The following is a 17,743-nucleotide window of genomic DNA, read 5'->3' as shown; positions in this document are numbered from 1 at the left end:
CAGTCAGAAATATTATAATTCAGATTAGTACGTTTACATATTTTTGTATCTATAAAAAGGAAGCTGACACACGCAAGACTTTATCAAAGGTGTGAGCATCACAGCAGATGCCTTTGTGTCAAAGTAGCTGAAGATAAAACACAGAAACACATGAAGGTGATTTTTCCTGGCCTGGGATTTTATAAAAATATTCTGCAGTACATCAAAAACGAAAGAAAACCATTAATCAACATATGAACATTACCTCTGAAGTTACAGCGGTTTTATTAGAGACACGGCTAAGCATTTTGCATTTTGCATAATTTTAAAAAGTTTAAATTTGTTCAGCATTGAATGGCAGAAATTAGGTTTTCTTTTCGGAAGTATATAAAACAGAAAAAAAAAAAAAGTCGGCCGATAGCGCTGTAAACAACGGTAGACTTGTGCGTAACAAGCAAGCGAATAATGCAGAAAACCATACAGAGAGAGAGGGGGGGAGAGAGAGAGAGAGAGAGAGAGAGACAGAGAGCTGTGCATCGTGGTCGAAGCAAAACAGTAAAAGTCAGAGTGAATACATGACGATGTTTTTGTGAAGCGTAGTTTGGATCCTCTTTTGCTGCTGGTTCGGTCAATATTGTTTGGAGAGACATCAAACTAACAGCTTTAGAATCAGGGCATAAAGGGCGTGAACACAAAGCGCAGACCCGCGGACAGATCAGAATCAGCGGGCTGTCGGCTTTCAGACCCGACTGTGAGAAATTCGACATCTAACTGATTCTGATCCGCGGGCTGCGCTGTGTGTTTAAGTCTTTGTGCAGAATCCGTGTTCCTGCTCTCATTTACTGTTTTAGCTGTTTGGTGGTTGTTGAAATTTTGTGAGATTTCACCTGAGATTCTGGCATTTCGGGCAAAATAAATTTATATTAAAAAAATCGATTCAGGATTTTAATGAATCGATTTTACGTAATCCAAGCCAGAATCGATTTTAATCGATAAATCGATTATAAAAACCCACCCCTACTTGTCAGGTCTTCTGTGTCTGTTAGTTTCCTGTTTTATTCTGAAGGTCCTTGTCTCATGTGAGTGTGTTCAGTTTACGTTTCCCCTGTCTCGTCAGCTGTGATTTTTTCCAGGTGTGTTCCCTTCCTGTCTCCCATCCTATGATCACTGCTGTGTGCATTTAAGCCCTGTGTGTTCTCCTGCCTGTTGCCGGTTCGTCTGCGTTCATGACCTCCGTCACCCTGAGTGGTTTCCCTGCGTCTCTCTGTCCCTTGCCGTCCCTCTCCCCGTTCGGTTATCATTTCAGGTTTGCTTTTTAGTTTTCCCAGTTTAGGTTACTCTGTTCTGTTTCTCGCCTCCCTGGCCTTGTGCATTAGTTCCACCTCCTTCAATAAAGCCTCCTCACTTCTGAAGTGCCTGCGTTTTGGGTCATTAAATAATTCCACACGACTGCTGCCCCAGCCGTGACAAATTATCTATTAATTAAATGTGTCAATAATTAATGCATTCATTATATAAATGATGAATCAAATATGTCATTATTTCTTACAATTGTAAATAAATAAATAATTTCTTAAATGTTTTAAATGATTTGACATTTAATTAATTATTTATATATTTAATTCATGAATTAATTCCAGTTTTAATTAATTGGTGACCCACTTAATTAATTATTTAATTATGTATTAAATTCATTCATTCATAGATGGTATAGATGCAGTTGAGTTTTATTGTTAAACAACATAAGGTGAGTGTATAAATTTAAAGCAAATGATTGACTTTCAGCTATTTATGGAGAATAGTGAGAAAAAAAGAAGTTACCAAAGTGGTGCAGCATGTTCATCAGAGCTGATCTTAAAACTCATCCACACTCATGAAGTTGACACTCAAGAATAAGCTATTTGCATATTTTATTCCTCATAGTGAGATAAGGCTATATTTAATAACTATATTGATACGATGGTAACAGAACCTATAGTTATTTATATATATAAACACACACACACGCACACACACAATAAATAAATACTCAAAGCTATCAGACGACATGTTCATTTATAGTGTGGAACGATGAGCTGTCATAGAAGTATTCTGCCAGAAGATGGCATCATCCTCAATCTTTACTGCAAACAGAATTCACCCGCTGAATTCAGGCAACTCCTGCCTTGCAACTCTGTTTGAAAGATCTTTTTCCATAATTATATTTTTTCCATTATAATTGATGTAAGCAGGAATGCTGAGAGAAGCTTCATGAGAAGATATCACTGCACCAGGGTTTTAACCCTGTTGTTGTGGTCTGAAGTAAGCATGAAAGATACCTGTTTTATTAATGTTAGCCAAGCTCAACACTTAAATGTGGATTTGTATAGATCACAGATATTTAGCTCATACTGCAAACTATAAGGAGTTCATACGGAGACTCAGATTTCCATGGGAACACTGATTTGTATAAATACTGTTGGTGTATTGTTTGGAAGCAAAGCAGAAGTGATGCTGGCATGGTTAATGCCTCACGCACACACACACAAACACACAGAGAGTGGTGCTTTTCACTACTGTAACCACAGCCCACTCTGTCTGTACCCAGTCTCTTTGAGAAAGAATAGCTGTATTCATGTTAAATGTGGCCCGCGTTACTGTGACACAGCATGGCTGCAGGGAGGAGAGGAAGGACAAAAACTACACAGGACTCCACTGGTAACACAGAAACAGTCAGCATCTTCAGTTTGAATAGCTCTTTATGCTTCTCTTACACTGCACTGCTTTACACCTAGTGATATTCTCAGACAGATATCTTTTATTTCTTTAACCACTGAGCAAACAACACATGTAACATATTTTGTTTGCTCAGTGTGTCGTTAGTAGACGAGTACATGACGTTTAACACGTTTGCAAAACTCTCCCAGGGCAGCAGGCTTGGTTGTTCTCTGTGCTGCTCCTCCTGCTGCACTTTGGTCTACTCAATGTTGAGCAAACTCGACAAGTGACTCAATGCCATCACGTTGTTGTTTTTTTTTTTGTTTTTTTTGTTTTACAAGTCAGAGTTTATTCTTTCTCGCTGTGTACGACTGGATCTGTAACTTTGAATGAGTCAACATTCTGACTTACTTGACGTGTTGAACACGAGAAACAACACAAGCATTAATCAGGGGTCTTTATCCAGTGAGAAACTGTTGACTGTCACCTCACAGGAAGCATACTCCTGCACACAGACATGCTTAGTTGTTGCATCTGTAGTGTTTTTCTTTCAGTGTACCCATACTCATTTTTGAAGCGTCATAAGATGTACTGCAATACTTAATAATACTTAATATTTTGTACACAAAAAACTGCAGTACCCCTCACATTTTTAAACACCTGAGATTTTTATACGCAGCAATAATTGCGCATCATTATTGCGTGTATCAACTATAAATATGTTATTATTCATGTGTTACTGCGGTGTGTAACTAAAACAAGTAAAGGAGGAAACAACATTTCGATCCTGTGTGTGTGTCCTGAACAAATTGCAGACTTGACAATAATGTTGAATTTGAAAATATTGCTTTATAAAGTGCATCAATAATTTATGCAGCAATCTCACACATCGGTTGAAAAAGTCTTTGGATCATTTACTGAAACAACAACTTTCAGTAAAACAATAACATTCTAGTGTCAGCGGCACTGCTATTATATTATTAGACTTTTTGCATCATTTTGAATAATCAGCTTTGTTATTACAAGAGTGTTTTTACAAATTTAAGTAAAATCTATTGAGTTTTTTTCTTATTTGTGTAGCACAGCCTTAAACACTTAAAACATCTCTACCACTGCTAAAATTGTATTAACCTCCCACCTGATGTGTTTTTGTATATTTAATGAAGCCGTGCAGATTCTGTGCATCACAGCATACCGCAAGATGTTTCCCACATACTCACTTACATTTTTTTCCAATTTGTTCTGGGATAGTGTTGCTTTCTTGTTAGTTTGTATCGCCTGTCTGATTCCACCATCAGATTGTGATGATGTGTAATCTTGGTACACATTCATCTTTTCTACAGAGACATGAAAATAAGGAGCTTTCAGCTTCAGGAGGTCTAAAGTGATATCTTGATATGACTCAGAAAACAGATAAAATCATTCAGGCTCCCGATACTGGTTTCTACTATTCTACATCACACAGTCATGTGAAAAAGTTTTCATAGCGCTCTATGGAGTCATCTGAAGTACACTCCTACTGCTTCCATAATGATAAGTAGCAGCCAGCTGCTTCTAATTAAATTGACTTGTTTAATTGATCATCAGCAAGTGTGAGCACACCTATAAAAACAGAGGTTTGGACAGTTTGCAGATCTGGAACATTTAGCTGTGTCTAAAGGATTCAGTTAGCACGTTAAACACTAAATTTCATGGCAGTACAATTAGAAGAATACTACGGGCTTGTTTTTTTTTGCCAGTAGAAATGCTTTTCTCTCAAAAAACAAAAACAAAACAAAAAACACAGCAAGATGGTTTAGGTTTGCAAAGCCGCATCTGGACAAACCAAAAGACTTTTGGAGCAATGTTCTTCGATGAAAATCAAACAGCATATCAGCACAAACACCTCGTACAAACTTTCAGCATGGTGGTGGAGCAGTCATGATTTGGGCTTATGTTTGTAGCCACAGGACCTGGATACTCTGCAGCTTTTCTGTTAACAGCACCATCATCCCAAATTTTACAGTTTTGTTAAATTATTGTGATATTGATGCTCAAAAGAGACTAAATGTGTTTTACTTGTTCCAAGAAGTTGAAGAATCAAGATTTAAGCCCACCTCTATTTACAACACTAACCTGTGAGTGACAGTTTCAAGGTGAAATTCAACATACCAGAGTCACTGTAACAAGAAAAACTCTTTTTAGAATAATTTGCTGAACTTGTTAAGATGAAGATTGGAGTCTTGTTCAGCCCTCTGGTTCAAGTCCCACAGACTGCGAGCTAAGATACTGTTAGAATGATTAGTCAGTGGCGCTTAAAACATTACAGTTCACGTGCAATAAATCATGACAATGAGGTGGCGCACTTCAATAACTTTTATTTAGTTTACAGATGTATTCCATTTTGAAGTTTGCAGGGGGGGAGGGGAGAGCATTAGTGCTATTTACAATTGGTTTGAAAACGTGTATCTCTGTACAGATTTGAACCCTGATCAATATAAACAATATTTTTTTAAGACCTAGTGCTGTTACAAAGCGATTCTTTAAAGCAAAAACAACAAAACCCCACAAAGAAACAGGATTATATTACTTTATAAACAAATGAAAAAGAAATGAATAATAAAAGAGAAAGAACAAAAGAAAGAAAACAAAAATCCATCAGTCCATAAATGATTAGGGAGGATTTGCTGCTGTTAAGCACAAGACATTGTCAGAGAGTGACTGTGAACTGGCTAGAAGCTAACCGTATACACAATCATAGACTAAACACCAATATAATGTATATCACCAAGATCTAAAGTCGTCATTTTCTATATAAGATTCATATTAAATATATTCTACACATGTTACCTTAGTTTGGAACATTACTTCCACTGGAAAAATATAAAATAAAACAAAGCTTTTTATACATTTGTTTTAATAATCTAATGAAGGAGCACATGCTTTAGTTGTGCAAACTGGACTTATTAATGCAGATTTAAGAGGCAAATTAAGACAAATAAGGACCCTTTTCCTTCTGAGTTAATGTCGGTGCTTACAAAGCAACTGTCTGAGAGATCCTTCACAATACTGCTATAAAAATAAAGGGAGGGGGGCACAGTGAGACAGCGACGGCGTGTCACGGAGGAAAGAAAATTGGCATGTTTCATTAATCACAACACTAGTCGGTCGATAATATGAGTGGACTGTCAAAACACAGTCACCAAAAAAAAAAAAAATCATGAACAAACAAATATCGAAAAACAAGACCTTAAAAAAATGGTTGTTTTCTATTTGTTTGCTTTTTAGGCTTCGTTTGGCTAAAATACAGCGGACTCAAAGGAGTGGGATGTGTCGCTCTCGACATAAAAAAAGGGAATCGTTTCTCTCTTGCGACCTTTAAGGGCACATGCAGAGGAGGGCAGTAAAGAGGGCACACACGTGTGTGTTATTATGTGTGTGTGTGTGCGTGTCATGTTTTGAGTTCTCTGATCAGGCACGTCTGCGCTTTGTCTGCCGCACTAAGGGGTATCACGCAAGCACGCGCGGCTCGATGTGAGGACAGGAAGTCGGAGCGTGCGCGTTTGTTGGTATGCTGATGAGCTGTTAGTGGTTAAAATTCTCAGCGGTCTGTATGAGAAAACAAGGCCACACGCACAAATTTGGGCACTGCATTACAATGACAACTGGCCAGAGTAAAGAGCCAGTTAGAAAGGTGACTTGTAAGAGACCGCCTGAGGATGGCTCGACAAGGTGTGTGTGTGTGTTTACTGCAAATGTGTGTGTGCATGCATGTGTATGGCAGAAGGCTTCAAAAGGATTTCATTAAGAAAGAAAGAAAAAAACATGCAAATCCAGTTCCTTCTCATTTTCAGTTATGACAGCAAATCAAGTACAACAAAGGAATCAACTCTATCTTTAATCAATTTACTGCTCTCCAAGTCTGTCCTGGATCAGCCTGAGCCTGCTGTCCTTCTATGCATGTGTATGAGGGAGAAGGGGAAAAACAGAGAAAGTGCGAGTTTGTTTGTTTCGTTAAATGTCTCTATGAGTATTCGCAGTGTAGACAGGCTACAGGACAAGGTACAAGCTCATTAGGTCCAGGACATGGAGGGCGAGAACGGATGCAAAGGATGAAAGGGGGTGGCGGTGGAGGTGTGTATTTACAGAATGACACAGCAGTTACTCTCCCCGGTCTTCTCTCTGTTCCTCTGACCTGGACACACAGCACACAAACGTCATGATTAAACAAACACCCACACAGCACTGTCACAGAGTTACTCAGCTCAATAGTCAGACATCACCTCAAAAGGACAGATTTAGAAACATACTGGTAGGCCAAGTTCAGATACTGCAACACTGCATGGAAATACTTTTGATATACTACAACCATATAACATATGTACTTCATAAATGTTCTAAAGAAGGTCTAAATCTCCATCTCCTACAGCTGAGCAGCATTTTGGGATTTCATGAGACTGGATCTGTTGCTCAAACTCAGCATTTGAGTTCGTTACATTTCCTAGTGGTACCTGAAGCAACATAGCCTCATTTTAAAAAAAAAAAAATAGACTCTTGAAATCTATACTTACAGTGTTGTGTAAAAGTCTTAACCCATCTCTCATTTCTTTACATTTTGTTAAAATGGGAAATCAGTGCTGCAATTTACTGAAATGTGGAAATACAGCATAAAAGCTTGAAAATCGAGATTTGGTATGACCACAGGCTTAACTTTCTTAGGCAGGATGATCCAACACTGCTTTAATAAGGTTGGGAAGGCCAATTCATGAGTGATAGTGCTCCTGACTTTGTGTTTTAATGCTTTTCCTGCTGTGGCAGTGTGTTTGGGATCATTGCCATGCTGAAAATGTATTAAATGTAGTAAGTCAGATGCTTTCCAGTTGGTACTTCATAGTGGATCAAAATCTGATGGCACTTTTCTAAGATCTCCAACACCACTGTCTGAAATATAGCCCCAAACCATGACACAGCCTCCACAGTCATCTAATTCTACAGATGCTTGGAGACAGTCACTGTTATACTTCTCTCCTGACCTCCAACGTACATATTAATACCAATTTGAACTACAAAATGTCACATTTGTATTCATCACTCCATAAGACCCATTGCCACTGGTTTTCAGTCAAGATCTTGTGCAGTTTAGCATATCTCAGCCTTTTCTCCCTGTTTCACTTCCTTAAAAACATCTGCCCAACAGCTCTTTGGGAATCAACTTGTTGGTGCAAACATGTTATTTTATGTCTGTCAGACTGTGTTGTCATTGAGATTTTTCATAGATTCAACTAAAGAAACGCTGGCTCATTCCTTAAGTTAGATTCCATTTTTTATGCTTAAATGATTCACAGGTCAGTGTAAGGTGGCTTGATAAACATAAAAAACATTTCTCTGAAAATGGTCAGGTACAAGGACTGGATTGAAAAAGCAACCAAACTTTTAAAAGCCTGGAGAACTGCTGCTCAAGAGCACTATAAAAACATACAAGACCAGAAATTAAAAAAGAGGGGCGACTCAGGTCTTTTGTACAATTCACATAAAGAGTACTTCAAATCTAACTTTGTAACTGTTTCTCCACATAACAAAAGTTCATTCAGATTCATTCTTCCTCACATGGGCTCACAGATACCCAGTATGAGAACTTGATGTCCATTTGAACTCTATTCGCTTGTCATAGTCATAAAAAAATGGAGCAAATCTTCTGGCATGATTTATATTAGCTGTATATTCTACACAGTGTGTTGTATCTTGGGGATACACTTCAAGGAGCCAATTATTTGCACTAGTGGCTGCTCCTAAAACAGAAGCCATGTGCAGAAATAAATAATGGCTGGGAGCGGAACATTTAACGTTGTTCAGCGTGTGAAAAGCCTCCTGAAAGGAAAAAGGGGAGACGGGGAGCTGGTTACCTTGGGAATTTGGCTCAGGCAAAGTCTCTCTGGCAACTAAATGCATCACTGTGGTCTTCCCCAAGGGCAGTTTGAGAGCTGAGAGAGAGAGAGAAGGAGGGAGAGGATGAAAAGGTTATTCAGTGAGCTACATTATATTTGCCTGCACAGTGTCACCCAGCAGAAGTATAACATGACTTTTTAACAGCTTTCTGAAACTGAGTGTAAATTATAGATTGGATAATGCTGAGCTACACATAGAGAAAATTAAACTGTCAAATTATGCGATTAAAGTGGGATTGCAGAATAATAATCACTTGAACATGAGGAAATTGCCAACAATCTGAATCCATATGTAACCGAATCATTTAAAATACTGTTCACAAGTGGCTGAAGGATCGGCTAGTTTCTTGCTCTTGAATAAGACGACTCGGTTCCAAGTTTTATTGTTATTTGCAGATAATATTGCAACATAATTACCAGTAATAAAGGTGCAAATGAAACGATACTTAACACTAAAAAGGATTCATTAAAAAAAGAAATGCACAAAATATTTGACACACCTGGAGAGCGTAGTATGTACATGCACATGTATACAGTGGATTCAAGTTCAACGGGATTAGTTAGCAGACAAAAGTGAGAAAACACCAATGTGGAGGTTGCAGAGCACCCTCTGGTAGACATGCTATGTAACATGTTTGAAGGGTGTTTTTCCCATTTCTTCTTTAGTTTTTAAATTTTAATTTACCAATACTGATATATCAGCTACTATAAGCCAACATATCTGCCCTGCCAACATATCAGTTGAGCTTTATTGGTAGGCATTCATGTTAGTCTGAAAAATAATGGAAAGCAATGGCTATGAGGAAGGCAGGTAAAATATCAATAAAAAAAAACAACAACGTTGTAATACCGAATAGACCAAAACCAATACATGAGCTGCTGGATACCCCTTAAAGAGATAATATTTGTCTACTATTACAACTTGGCGCCTGCAACCTGGGTCAAGAAGCCAAAAGGAGCAAAATCAGAAGTCGATCAGTGCGCTTGAAAGTAAATCAGCAACATCAGCAAGGAAAAAGCAGCCAATAAGATTGTAAAATATTATTTTATTATTGTCTCACAGCACTCTAACGAACCTAAAAAACAAAAAAAACAACCCACCCACACGCCTCGGAACAACCCTGCAGGAAGGTGAGGCACCACCGGATTTTGTATGAATGCAGCATAAATGCACGCTTCATCCTGTCCACTGACGCCACTCGGCCCTGCATGTGTGTGTGTGTGTGTGTGCGTGTGTGTGTGTGTAGCACAGCCTCGCCCTTGGCCACACAAACACACAGACCTGCTGCTCTTTTTAAAGTCCATGACACAGACACCAGAGGAGAGAGATGGAAAAGGAGCACATTCAGTCTGAAATGGTGCCTCCAGGTTCATCTAAATGTTTCCATGAGACGCTGTGGTATGCCCTCGCCTTTGGTGGGTGTGTCAGAAATGCTCGTCAGCAGTAGCAAGTTGAAAAGGTAGCGCTCACAACAGACCAGCTGCCATAGATGCATAACATAACAGGTTGTTCAGTGCAACCCTGCTTCTGTTTAAATAAGAGTTTTGCTACCTCGTTGTTGGAACTGGGCACAGTCTATTTCAGTAGGTTTTTACAGAGTCCTCAGACTACACACACAGCTGTAATTGGCATGGGGTTAAACAACCACTGCCTAAAGGCTGGAGCCCAGAAATGTCGTGAATACACAAAATAAGAAGGAAAATTTGCAGGATCTCTCACCGCTTCGCATAAGTTCATATATAGTTATAACTTTTAAAACTGCACACTGCTGTTAACATGTAATAGTTGACGACTTGTGTGCTTAAAATGCGTGTGTCTGTACTCAACAAGGATTCTGTGTTAATGTGCAAACATGCTAAAAGATAAGGGAATTATCAGATGGATAGCAGATAGAAGACTGCAAAAGGGTTAGGGTGCACTGTAACACCGTTAACCACAAAGCACCAGTCAAATCTAAATTGGGTTAGGCAGATAAAAAAGCCTAAAAGCCAGAGAGAGTGAACTGGCCTTCCACAACAGAAGACGTCCTTTTCTGCCTTTCACTCTCGCTTCCTTTCTCTCTCTCCTTTGTACCACTTGAGGTCTCCTTTAAACGCCAGTCTTCCCTCTTTCCTGACCAGCCTCTTTCCCTTCTTTTTCTCTATTTCCTCTCTCCTCCCTCTTTCCCTGTCAAAGCCAGCTTGTCCAGAGCACTGAGGTACCTCTGTTCTGTGACTCAGGAAAAGGATGAGAACAGCAAAGAACTTTCCAGCAGCGCATGGCTGTGATTTTGTGTGCATGTCTATGAGCGAATGAGCCATTTTCTCTGGGTGGTGTAGCTTCAGTGTTTTCTCACCTCCTAGTGTTACGTTGCCGTGTAGAAAACGTCCCTGGTAGATGAGCCTCAGGATGTTAGGACTGCTGACCTGCTCTTCCTCCCAGTCTGTAGGAAAGCAGAGAGAAAGGAGGAGACAGTTAAAGAGAAAGGAGCCCTGCTGGTTCTTTCATTTTTACCTCTTATTTTACTCGTTTTCCATGAAGTATTAATTTGACATTTCACAAGTACAATTTAATGTACTTCAAAACCCACAATATCCAAGAAACCTAAAGCTGTGTATAAAAAGCTGTCGTGTCGGCGTGATGAAAATGCTGAACACAGTGTAGTGAAAAGAAATCAGTTGCTGCCTGGTAAAGAAAAAAAAAGAAGAACCACAGACAACCACACTGAAGCTATTTTAAGACATTTAGGGCCTTTATTTTAAATCCTTAAAGGCAGAATGTATAATATTTGGTCTTTGCGGGATGCCCTACAGAACGTGAGAAAGAGCCGAGGCAAAAGAAGAAGACGAGGTGTGGCTCGGGAAGAGCTAAGGACAAAAGTGAACGCATTAAATGAGAGAGAAACGAGAGTGCGGAGTTGCGCAGCAACAGAGTCTGGCCACCAGATGTTTGTCTCTAGCTAAGCGCAGGGTGTTGTTGCTGACTGAGAGCCTGCTCTGGGTCTCTCAGGGTTCAGATGGGTTGTCTGGGAGGAACACAGGGTGCTCCCAACACTGACGGGATTGAACGGAAAACTTCTGTTGTCGAGGAGAATTCGAGTCCAACTGTGTAATTTGTAGTTTTTCATGCATCGTGGAGTTCTCTTAAACTGGAGTACATTAGCGGCACCGTGGGAAAAAGCTAGAGTTTTGAAGGTGACGTAAGGTGGGCAGTATCAAATGAATTCTAACCCTGGTGCACAGCAGCAGCGAGGCAAGTGGGTGTATTACAGAAAGGAAGCGGCTGCACTGTGATCCCACATTCCTGTATGCAATGATAATCAGGCTGAAAGGAGTTCATTCTAATTACCCTACACCAAAGATATGCACATTCCCCACACTGCTATATAGACCTGCATGTAAGCAATTAGCAGTTGGTCTGACAGCAATAAGTCTGATCAAGTAGTTTCTATTTGTTTACAGTTAAATAGTTTAATTAGAGCTTTTACAGAGATTCGGTAGCTGTGCCTGCGTAATGATGATATTTATTAAACGCCACATATTAAATGCAAAAATGTTAAAGAATATAGAACTGTAAGTAAAACCAAAGCTGATGCTAAAATCTGACATGTGTAAAGCAGATGTGAAAACCCAGATCTTTCTCATGTAAATCAAATAAATAATACAACCGTGTTATAAGCACCTTTGTAATGAGGTAAGAAAGAAAGTCAACTCTAATGCTAATTTTGCTGTTAACCTAAACCTTGAACTGTGCGTTAATCTTGTTTGCACATTACAAGCTAGAGCAGCTCCACAATCATCCACCGTCTTCGCTAGCTCGTTGCTGACTGTTAGGTGTCGAGCAGGTACATTTTCCATGTGTTATTTTTTAGTTTTTAAATGTCAAACATGAAAAAAAACTTCCAATACTGAAAAAAGTGAACTGAAAAAGTACAACTGCAGGCTGGGCAGGTAAACAATGATATTTTTCTTTTGCTACAGATTACTATTATAAGAATATATATTTAACCTGCTTTTTCACTTTTAAAAAAAGTCAATCAGCTTTGAAAATGTGGTTACTGTAAAAATAAGTTTGTAGATGTCTGTAAGTATTAATCAAATATATGAAAAGCTATATCTTAAAGAGGAAAGAGAGAAAAGACAAGTGTGCCCTGACTGCTTCCAGGAGTACCCTCGTACTGCTGTACGGATCATGAGTGCATTGCCACGTCCATAAAAACAAAAGTCTTGGCAGTTTGTTGGTCAGGTGTGTATTAAGACAAAGCCACAATCTTCCCAGGAGGAGATGTCCCAGAAGGTTCACCCCAACGTCAGACCATGCAAAAAAAAACTGTACAGAACCCGAGAGCTAAATCTCATACTCTACAGGCCTCAGATAGCATTTTAAATGTCAAAGTTCACAATAGTACAGTTTAAAAAGGCCGAACAAGTATGGTTTTGTTTGAAAGGGTAAACAGGAAAAAGCCTCTTCTCACTAAAAAGAACAGGGCAGCACAGACTAGAAGCTGTGCAAAGCTAAGCTGCCTCTAAATGAGTGTAGATGTTTGTCTACAATAGAATGCTCCGTGTTTGGTGAAAAACACTATATCAGCACAAATACCCCATACCCTCTATCAAGCACAGTGGTGGAGGGCTTAAGAGGTAGGCTTATTCTGTAGCCACAGAACCCAGGTATCAGGTCATTGAGTCACTGAGTCGACCATCCACTCGTCTCTATACCAAAGTATTCTAGAGTCAAATGTTAGGTCTGTCTGAAAGCTGCACCTTAGCTGAAATTGGGTCATGCAACAGGACAATGATTCCAAGCACAGCAGCCAATCTGTAACAGAATGGCTGAAAAAGGAAATAATCAAGGTGCTGCAATGGCCTAGTCAAAGTCCAGACCTCAAACTAATTAAAATGTTGACAACCTTAAAGAGAGATGTGCACGAATACCTTTAAAGCTCAACGTACTGAGGCAATGCTGTAAAGAAGAATGGGACTAAATTTCTCCACAACGAGAGAAAGTTAGTCAAGCAGAAATACAGATACAGTCAAACAGAAAAATGATTTGTGTTATTGCTGCTAAACGTGGCTCTACAAGCTACTGAATCTTGGGGTATGCTTAGTACAGTGAAAACTTTTTCACCGTACTGTAAGCGACTGCCTTAGAACACAATGATTTTATTCATAACGTAGGAACTTGTTATTGCTTTCATATTTATATTGCACATACATTTATAGCAGACTCATACCTCTGCATACCGATGCACATGTATCTGATGTGAATAGCAATACATAATTGAGCTACTCACCCATTGGCCAGTTGTCATAAACGTGTTTGGCGATATCTGCTGCAGAGTCGTTGGGAGAGAAGAGGAATTCTTTCGTCTTTCCACTGACCAAAATCAGCCGCAGGTTTATCTGCAACACAGGTAAAAGCCAAAAAAAAAAGAAAAAGCATTAGTGACTGTGAGAAATAAAAAATGAAGACAGAGAAAAATGCACATTCAAACAAACAGCTGTCCCATATGTCAGATTATAGAGCTGGGTCAGGAAGCACACGGTTTCAAGTTAGTAATTTAATAGGAAACAGAAGAAGGATAGGAAGACCCTGAGGAACATCCTTCCGTTGGATGAACTCCCACCAGTCTCTCCAACTTCCTCTTCAGCTTTCTCAATTCCCTCAAACTGTATTTCTTTGTCTTTGGTTCCCAAGTCTGAAATTGAATGGAAGTTTGTCTCTCGCTTACCATTCCTCATTTTTTTGTCCCTGTAGGTGTTTGAGCAAGAAATTTTTCAGGCAACTAAAATTAAAGATTTTCTTAAACCTTTACTTGAAATTAGAAATGCTGTATCCATGTTTGTTTTGTACTGTAGTTTATGTAATACAGTAATTAGTCACCTGTGTTTTTAATTACGTTTCCACAGTCATGTCATGTATGTATTTTTTAGGCTAATTTCCTGGATTTGTGTGTAGAATTTAACCCCTCCAATGTGCGATCACTGAGTAACTTTAGATTGATACTATTTATAAATCAGATTGTGAAGCACCTTAGCAACTTAAACACTACCACAGCACATGTTGACCTAAACATTTTGGTTTTAACAGTCTTAGTTATTGTTGTTGTTGTTTTAGTTGTTTTTATTGACTTATTTATTTATTTGTTTTTTCTCTATATTTTACTGCATCATTGCGGTGCATTTTATTTATTTTAGTGGCATTTTACATTGTTAAGCACTGCAAGCAGCATGGACTGTTTGAAAATGCGCTATATAAATAAACTTGACTTTGACCTAGACTACCTAACTTCACTATTACTGAATACAAACTCTCATTATGTGTACTGGATAATTCAGCTGACACATTACAAAAGTACATCCACTGAATTCTTCTGTACTGAATAAAGTACATACTTGGAGTTTAACAGAGAGAGAAAAAAAACCCTCAGTGGTGATCTCTGCCCCGCATAGAGACAAGGTCATTATTCACCAATGTGATTGTGCAACTAAAAATAACCACATAAATGAGAGGGACACACGTGTTTTGCTTCCAGCCACATGATTTTGTTTCTCTCACCTTAGATCACCAGCTCCCAGCGAGAAAATATACACAAGTGAACTGAACAAATCGTGGGGGTGTACATTTAGAACCGTTAATTTGCAGAGCAATTAAACTGCCGAGCACTAGGATGCAGATGAGAGGCCTGATATGTGTTTAGCAGTGGTACAGTGTGCCTTTAAGAGCAGAACTCAGTGGTGTGTGCTTGCCTTTGCTTACTGTATTTGTGTGGCTGGGCCCCTGTGTGCGCATGGCACAAGCACGTGTGTCATTGTTGTCAGTGTGTTTCCATGCGCCAAGTATCTGTTAGCCTTCTACACCACACCCCGTGTCCTACCAAACCCACTCTGCTGAGCGCCACACACACACACACACGCACACGCGCGCACACACACACACACACACACACACAGCCGGGTGGAGTGATGTAACAGAGCTAACACCAAAGGATTGAAACTGAGATCTCTTTAAGTACGTAACCAAATCAGCTTATAGGTTTAAGCATGGACGAGCCATACAGAAGCATGTATATATATATGACATACACAAAATACCACGTACAATAAACATAATGAGCACATGGTAAATGTGCCTCTAAGAGATTAAATCAACTTAATAATGAGATAAGATAATTTCAAGCTTCAGTTTTGTGTGTGTGTGTGTGTGTGTGTGTTTTTTTCATGTATTTGCAGGTGCACTGTGTACAAACACATGCATCCAGGCAAACAGACTCACACAAACACGCCTTTAACGACTGGGAAACGCTAGAAATAATTCACTGCTGCTTCCGGCTGTGATTCACAAAATATACCTTTAACAACTTTGATGACACAGATCATAAAAGCATGAATTTGCATCAAGTTTTTGAGCGGATGCTTGAAGGTAAACATGCACACTGTTCCATCTGTTTGATTGTTATAAACACAAAAACCTGAACGTTACAGGCAAATGCAGAAAAGAAGCAGAAATGAGCACAAAGTGAGATTCAAAGGAATCCCCTATGCATATGAGAGGTTTTGCTCCTTCCTAGTAGAACACCTGGTAGTTACCATGGTGTCACCATGGCGACAGCCAGTGGTGAACGGCTTAACCTGATAACACCTACAGGATAGCTTCGCTTCAACCTCCCACCCCCAACCCCTGCCCATTTTCCATTGCTGTGTCACATCAAACCATCTTCCCATGCTTGCTGCAGTCTCTGCATCACCTCACTCACTCTGTCTCTTTCACTGACTCCATCAATCTCTGGCTCTGTACAGCGTACAGTGGAGAAATGTACAAGGCCGGAATAACAAGAAGAATTGAGCTAGGCTGGGTTAAACAAGGCAAACTAAGCCTTTCGTCTTATATATGTCAGCACAAGGGTGAATTTCTGCCTTTGCCTCTCGTCTCTGTCTCTTTTTCTTTGCTTTCTCTATTCTTCCAAGTCTCGTTCTCTCAGTGTACTTCCTGGAAAATGCAAATTATTAGAAAAAATAAATGCATGACAGATGCAGATGTTTCCACTCCAACTGAGAATGTTTGAAATGGTTTGCGTATCAAAATTATGCAAATCTCATGCTATGGCCAGTGCAGCCGCCAGATTTCCACAGAACTGAAATTCCTGCAGGACTTGTGAACAATGTGCAAGCCACCTGGAACATCAGAGCATAAAATTAGAAGAAAAAATCTTTACAAAAGACTCGTGTGCACTTCAGGGACAGGGCAATGAAAAGTAACAGTCCTTGTGTTCTGGTGGCTCATGGTGGTGTAAGACCTTACATTGAGCTATGCTGCTACAGATGAATTTCTCCCCGTTTCCCTCTCTGTTCTAATTCTGATTTCACCTGAGTCGAGATCTCAGCTCTCCCTTGCCATTTTTCCCTTCACTGCCCCCTTTTCCCAGAGGCTCACTGCGCCTTTCTCTCTTCCGTAAAAGGGCAAGGTAATGAGGTTGCACAGCCAGCTCAGGGAAGTATATTCAATTACAGTCTATTCTCTCTAACAAATACAATTGCTCCAGGTAAGGGGAGGAAAACAATTCATGCGTAATCACAGTACAAACACATATCTCCAGGCAGACTGCTAGTTACTCATGCATACAAATACTACATCCTAACCCACTGCCAGACGCACTCTGAAATGCCAGAAATTAGCACTGTGAACATTTCACTAGCTTGCAGAGCTTGTAGAGCTGCGAGAAGAAGAAGAAGAAGAAGAAGTCACTTAGCAAGTGTTTGCAGAGCTTGCAAACACTTTCACGTACTCGCGTTGGAGACGCGAAAGTGTGCAAGCTCCGGTAACAGAATGCGGAAGCATCCTTGCTCCTATTCCTGGCTGCTTCTGAAAATAACACAATAAAGAAACAGGTTACTTATGTGGAAAATTGGTGACACAGCTTTTTGCCTGTCGAGCCTCTCTGCTCCACTGCAGACCAGACATTCACAAAGTCTAACACTAATGTGACCCGGCTGCCAACAAATGCCATGCCGTAAACATGTGAGCAAGCAAGCCCTCTTAGCTAAACACCGTTTGCACACGGAGGAGAGCAGGAAACTCAATGCCATCTATAATTATTCCTCCCTGAGCGCCGCTCTCAACTCTTTCTCAAGGCACTGTTGTGTGTGCATATGCACGCATGTGT

The 17,743-nt window shown here is 39.8% G+C and overlaps 1 protein-coding gene across 2 annotated transcripts in view; it reads right to left on the bottom strand.

The window, feature by feature from the left end:
* Nucleotides 1–5,013: 5,013 nt before the first annotated feature.
* Nucleotides 5,014–17,743, bottom strand: part of ubl3a (ubiquitin-like 3a) — a 36,352-nt gene continuing 23,622 nt past the window's right edge. For both annotated transcript variants that reach the window (XM_006800146.3, XM_035911728.2), the window contains exons 2-5: nucleotides 13,874–13,982; nucleotides 10,937–11,023; nucleotides 8,559–8,636; nucleotides 5,014–6,850 (exon numbers count right to left, since the gene is read on the bottom strand). In XM_006800146.3, coding sequence (XP_006800209.1) covers nucleotides 6,798–6,850; nucleotides 8,559–8,636; nucleotides 10,937–11,023; nucleotides 13,874–13,982 — 327 coding nt within the window. In that variant the 3' untranslated portion in view covers nucleotides 5,014–6,797. The remainder of the gene's footprint in view (nucleotides 6,851–8,558; nucleotides 8,637–10,936; nucleotides 11,024–13,873; nucleotides 13,983–17,743) is intronic.

The sequence above is a fragment of the Neolamprologus brichardi genome, chromosome 10, assembly GCF_056152115.1.
Source record: "Neolamprologus brichardi isolate AB-2024 chromosome 10, ASM5615211v1, whole genome shotgun sequence".
Lineage (NCBI taxonomy): Eukaryota > Metazoa > Chordata > Actinopteri > Cichliformes > Cichlidae > Neolamprologus > Neolamprologus brichardi.
The sequence above is the reverse complement of the archived record's forward strand: the minus strand, read 5'-3'. Positions and strand labels throughout refer to the sequence as shown.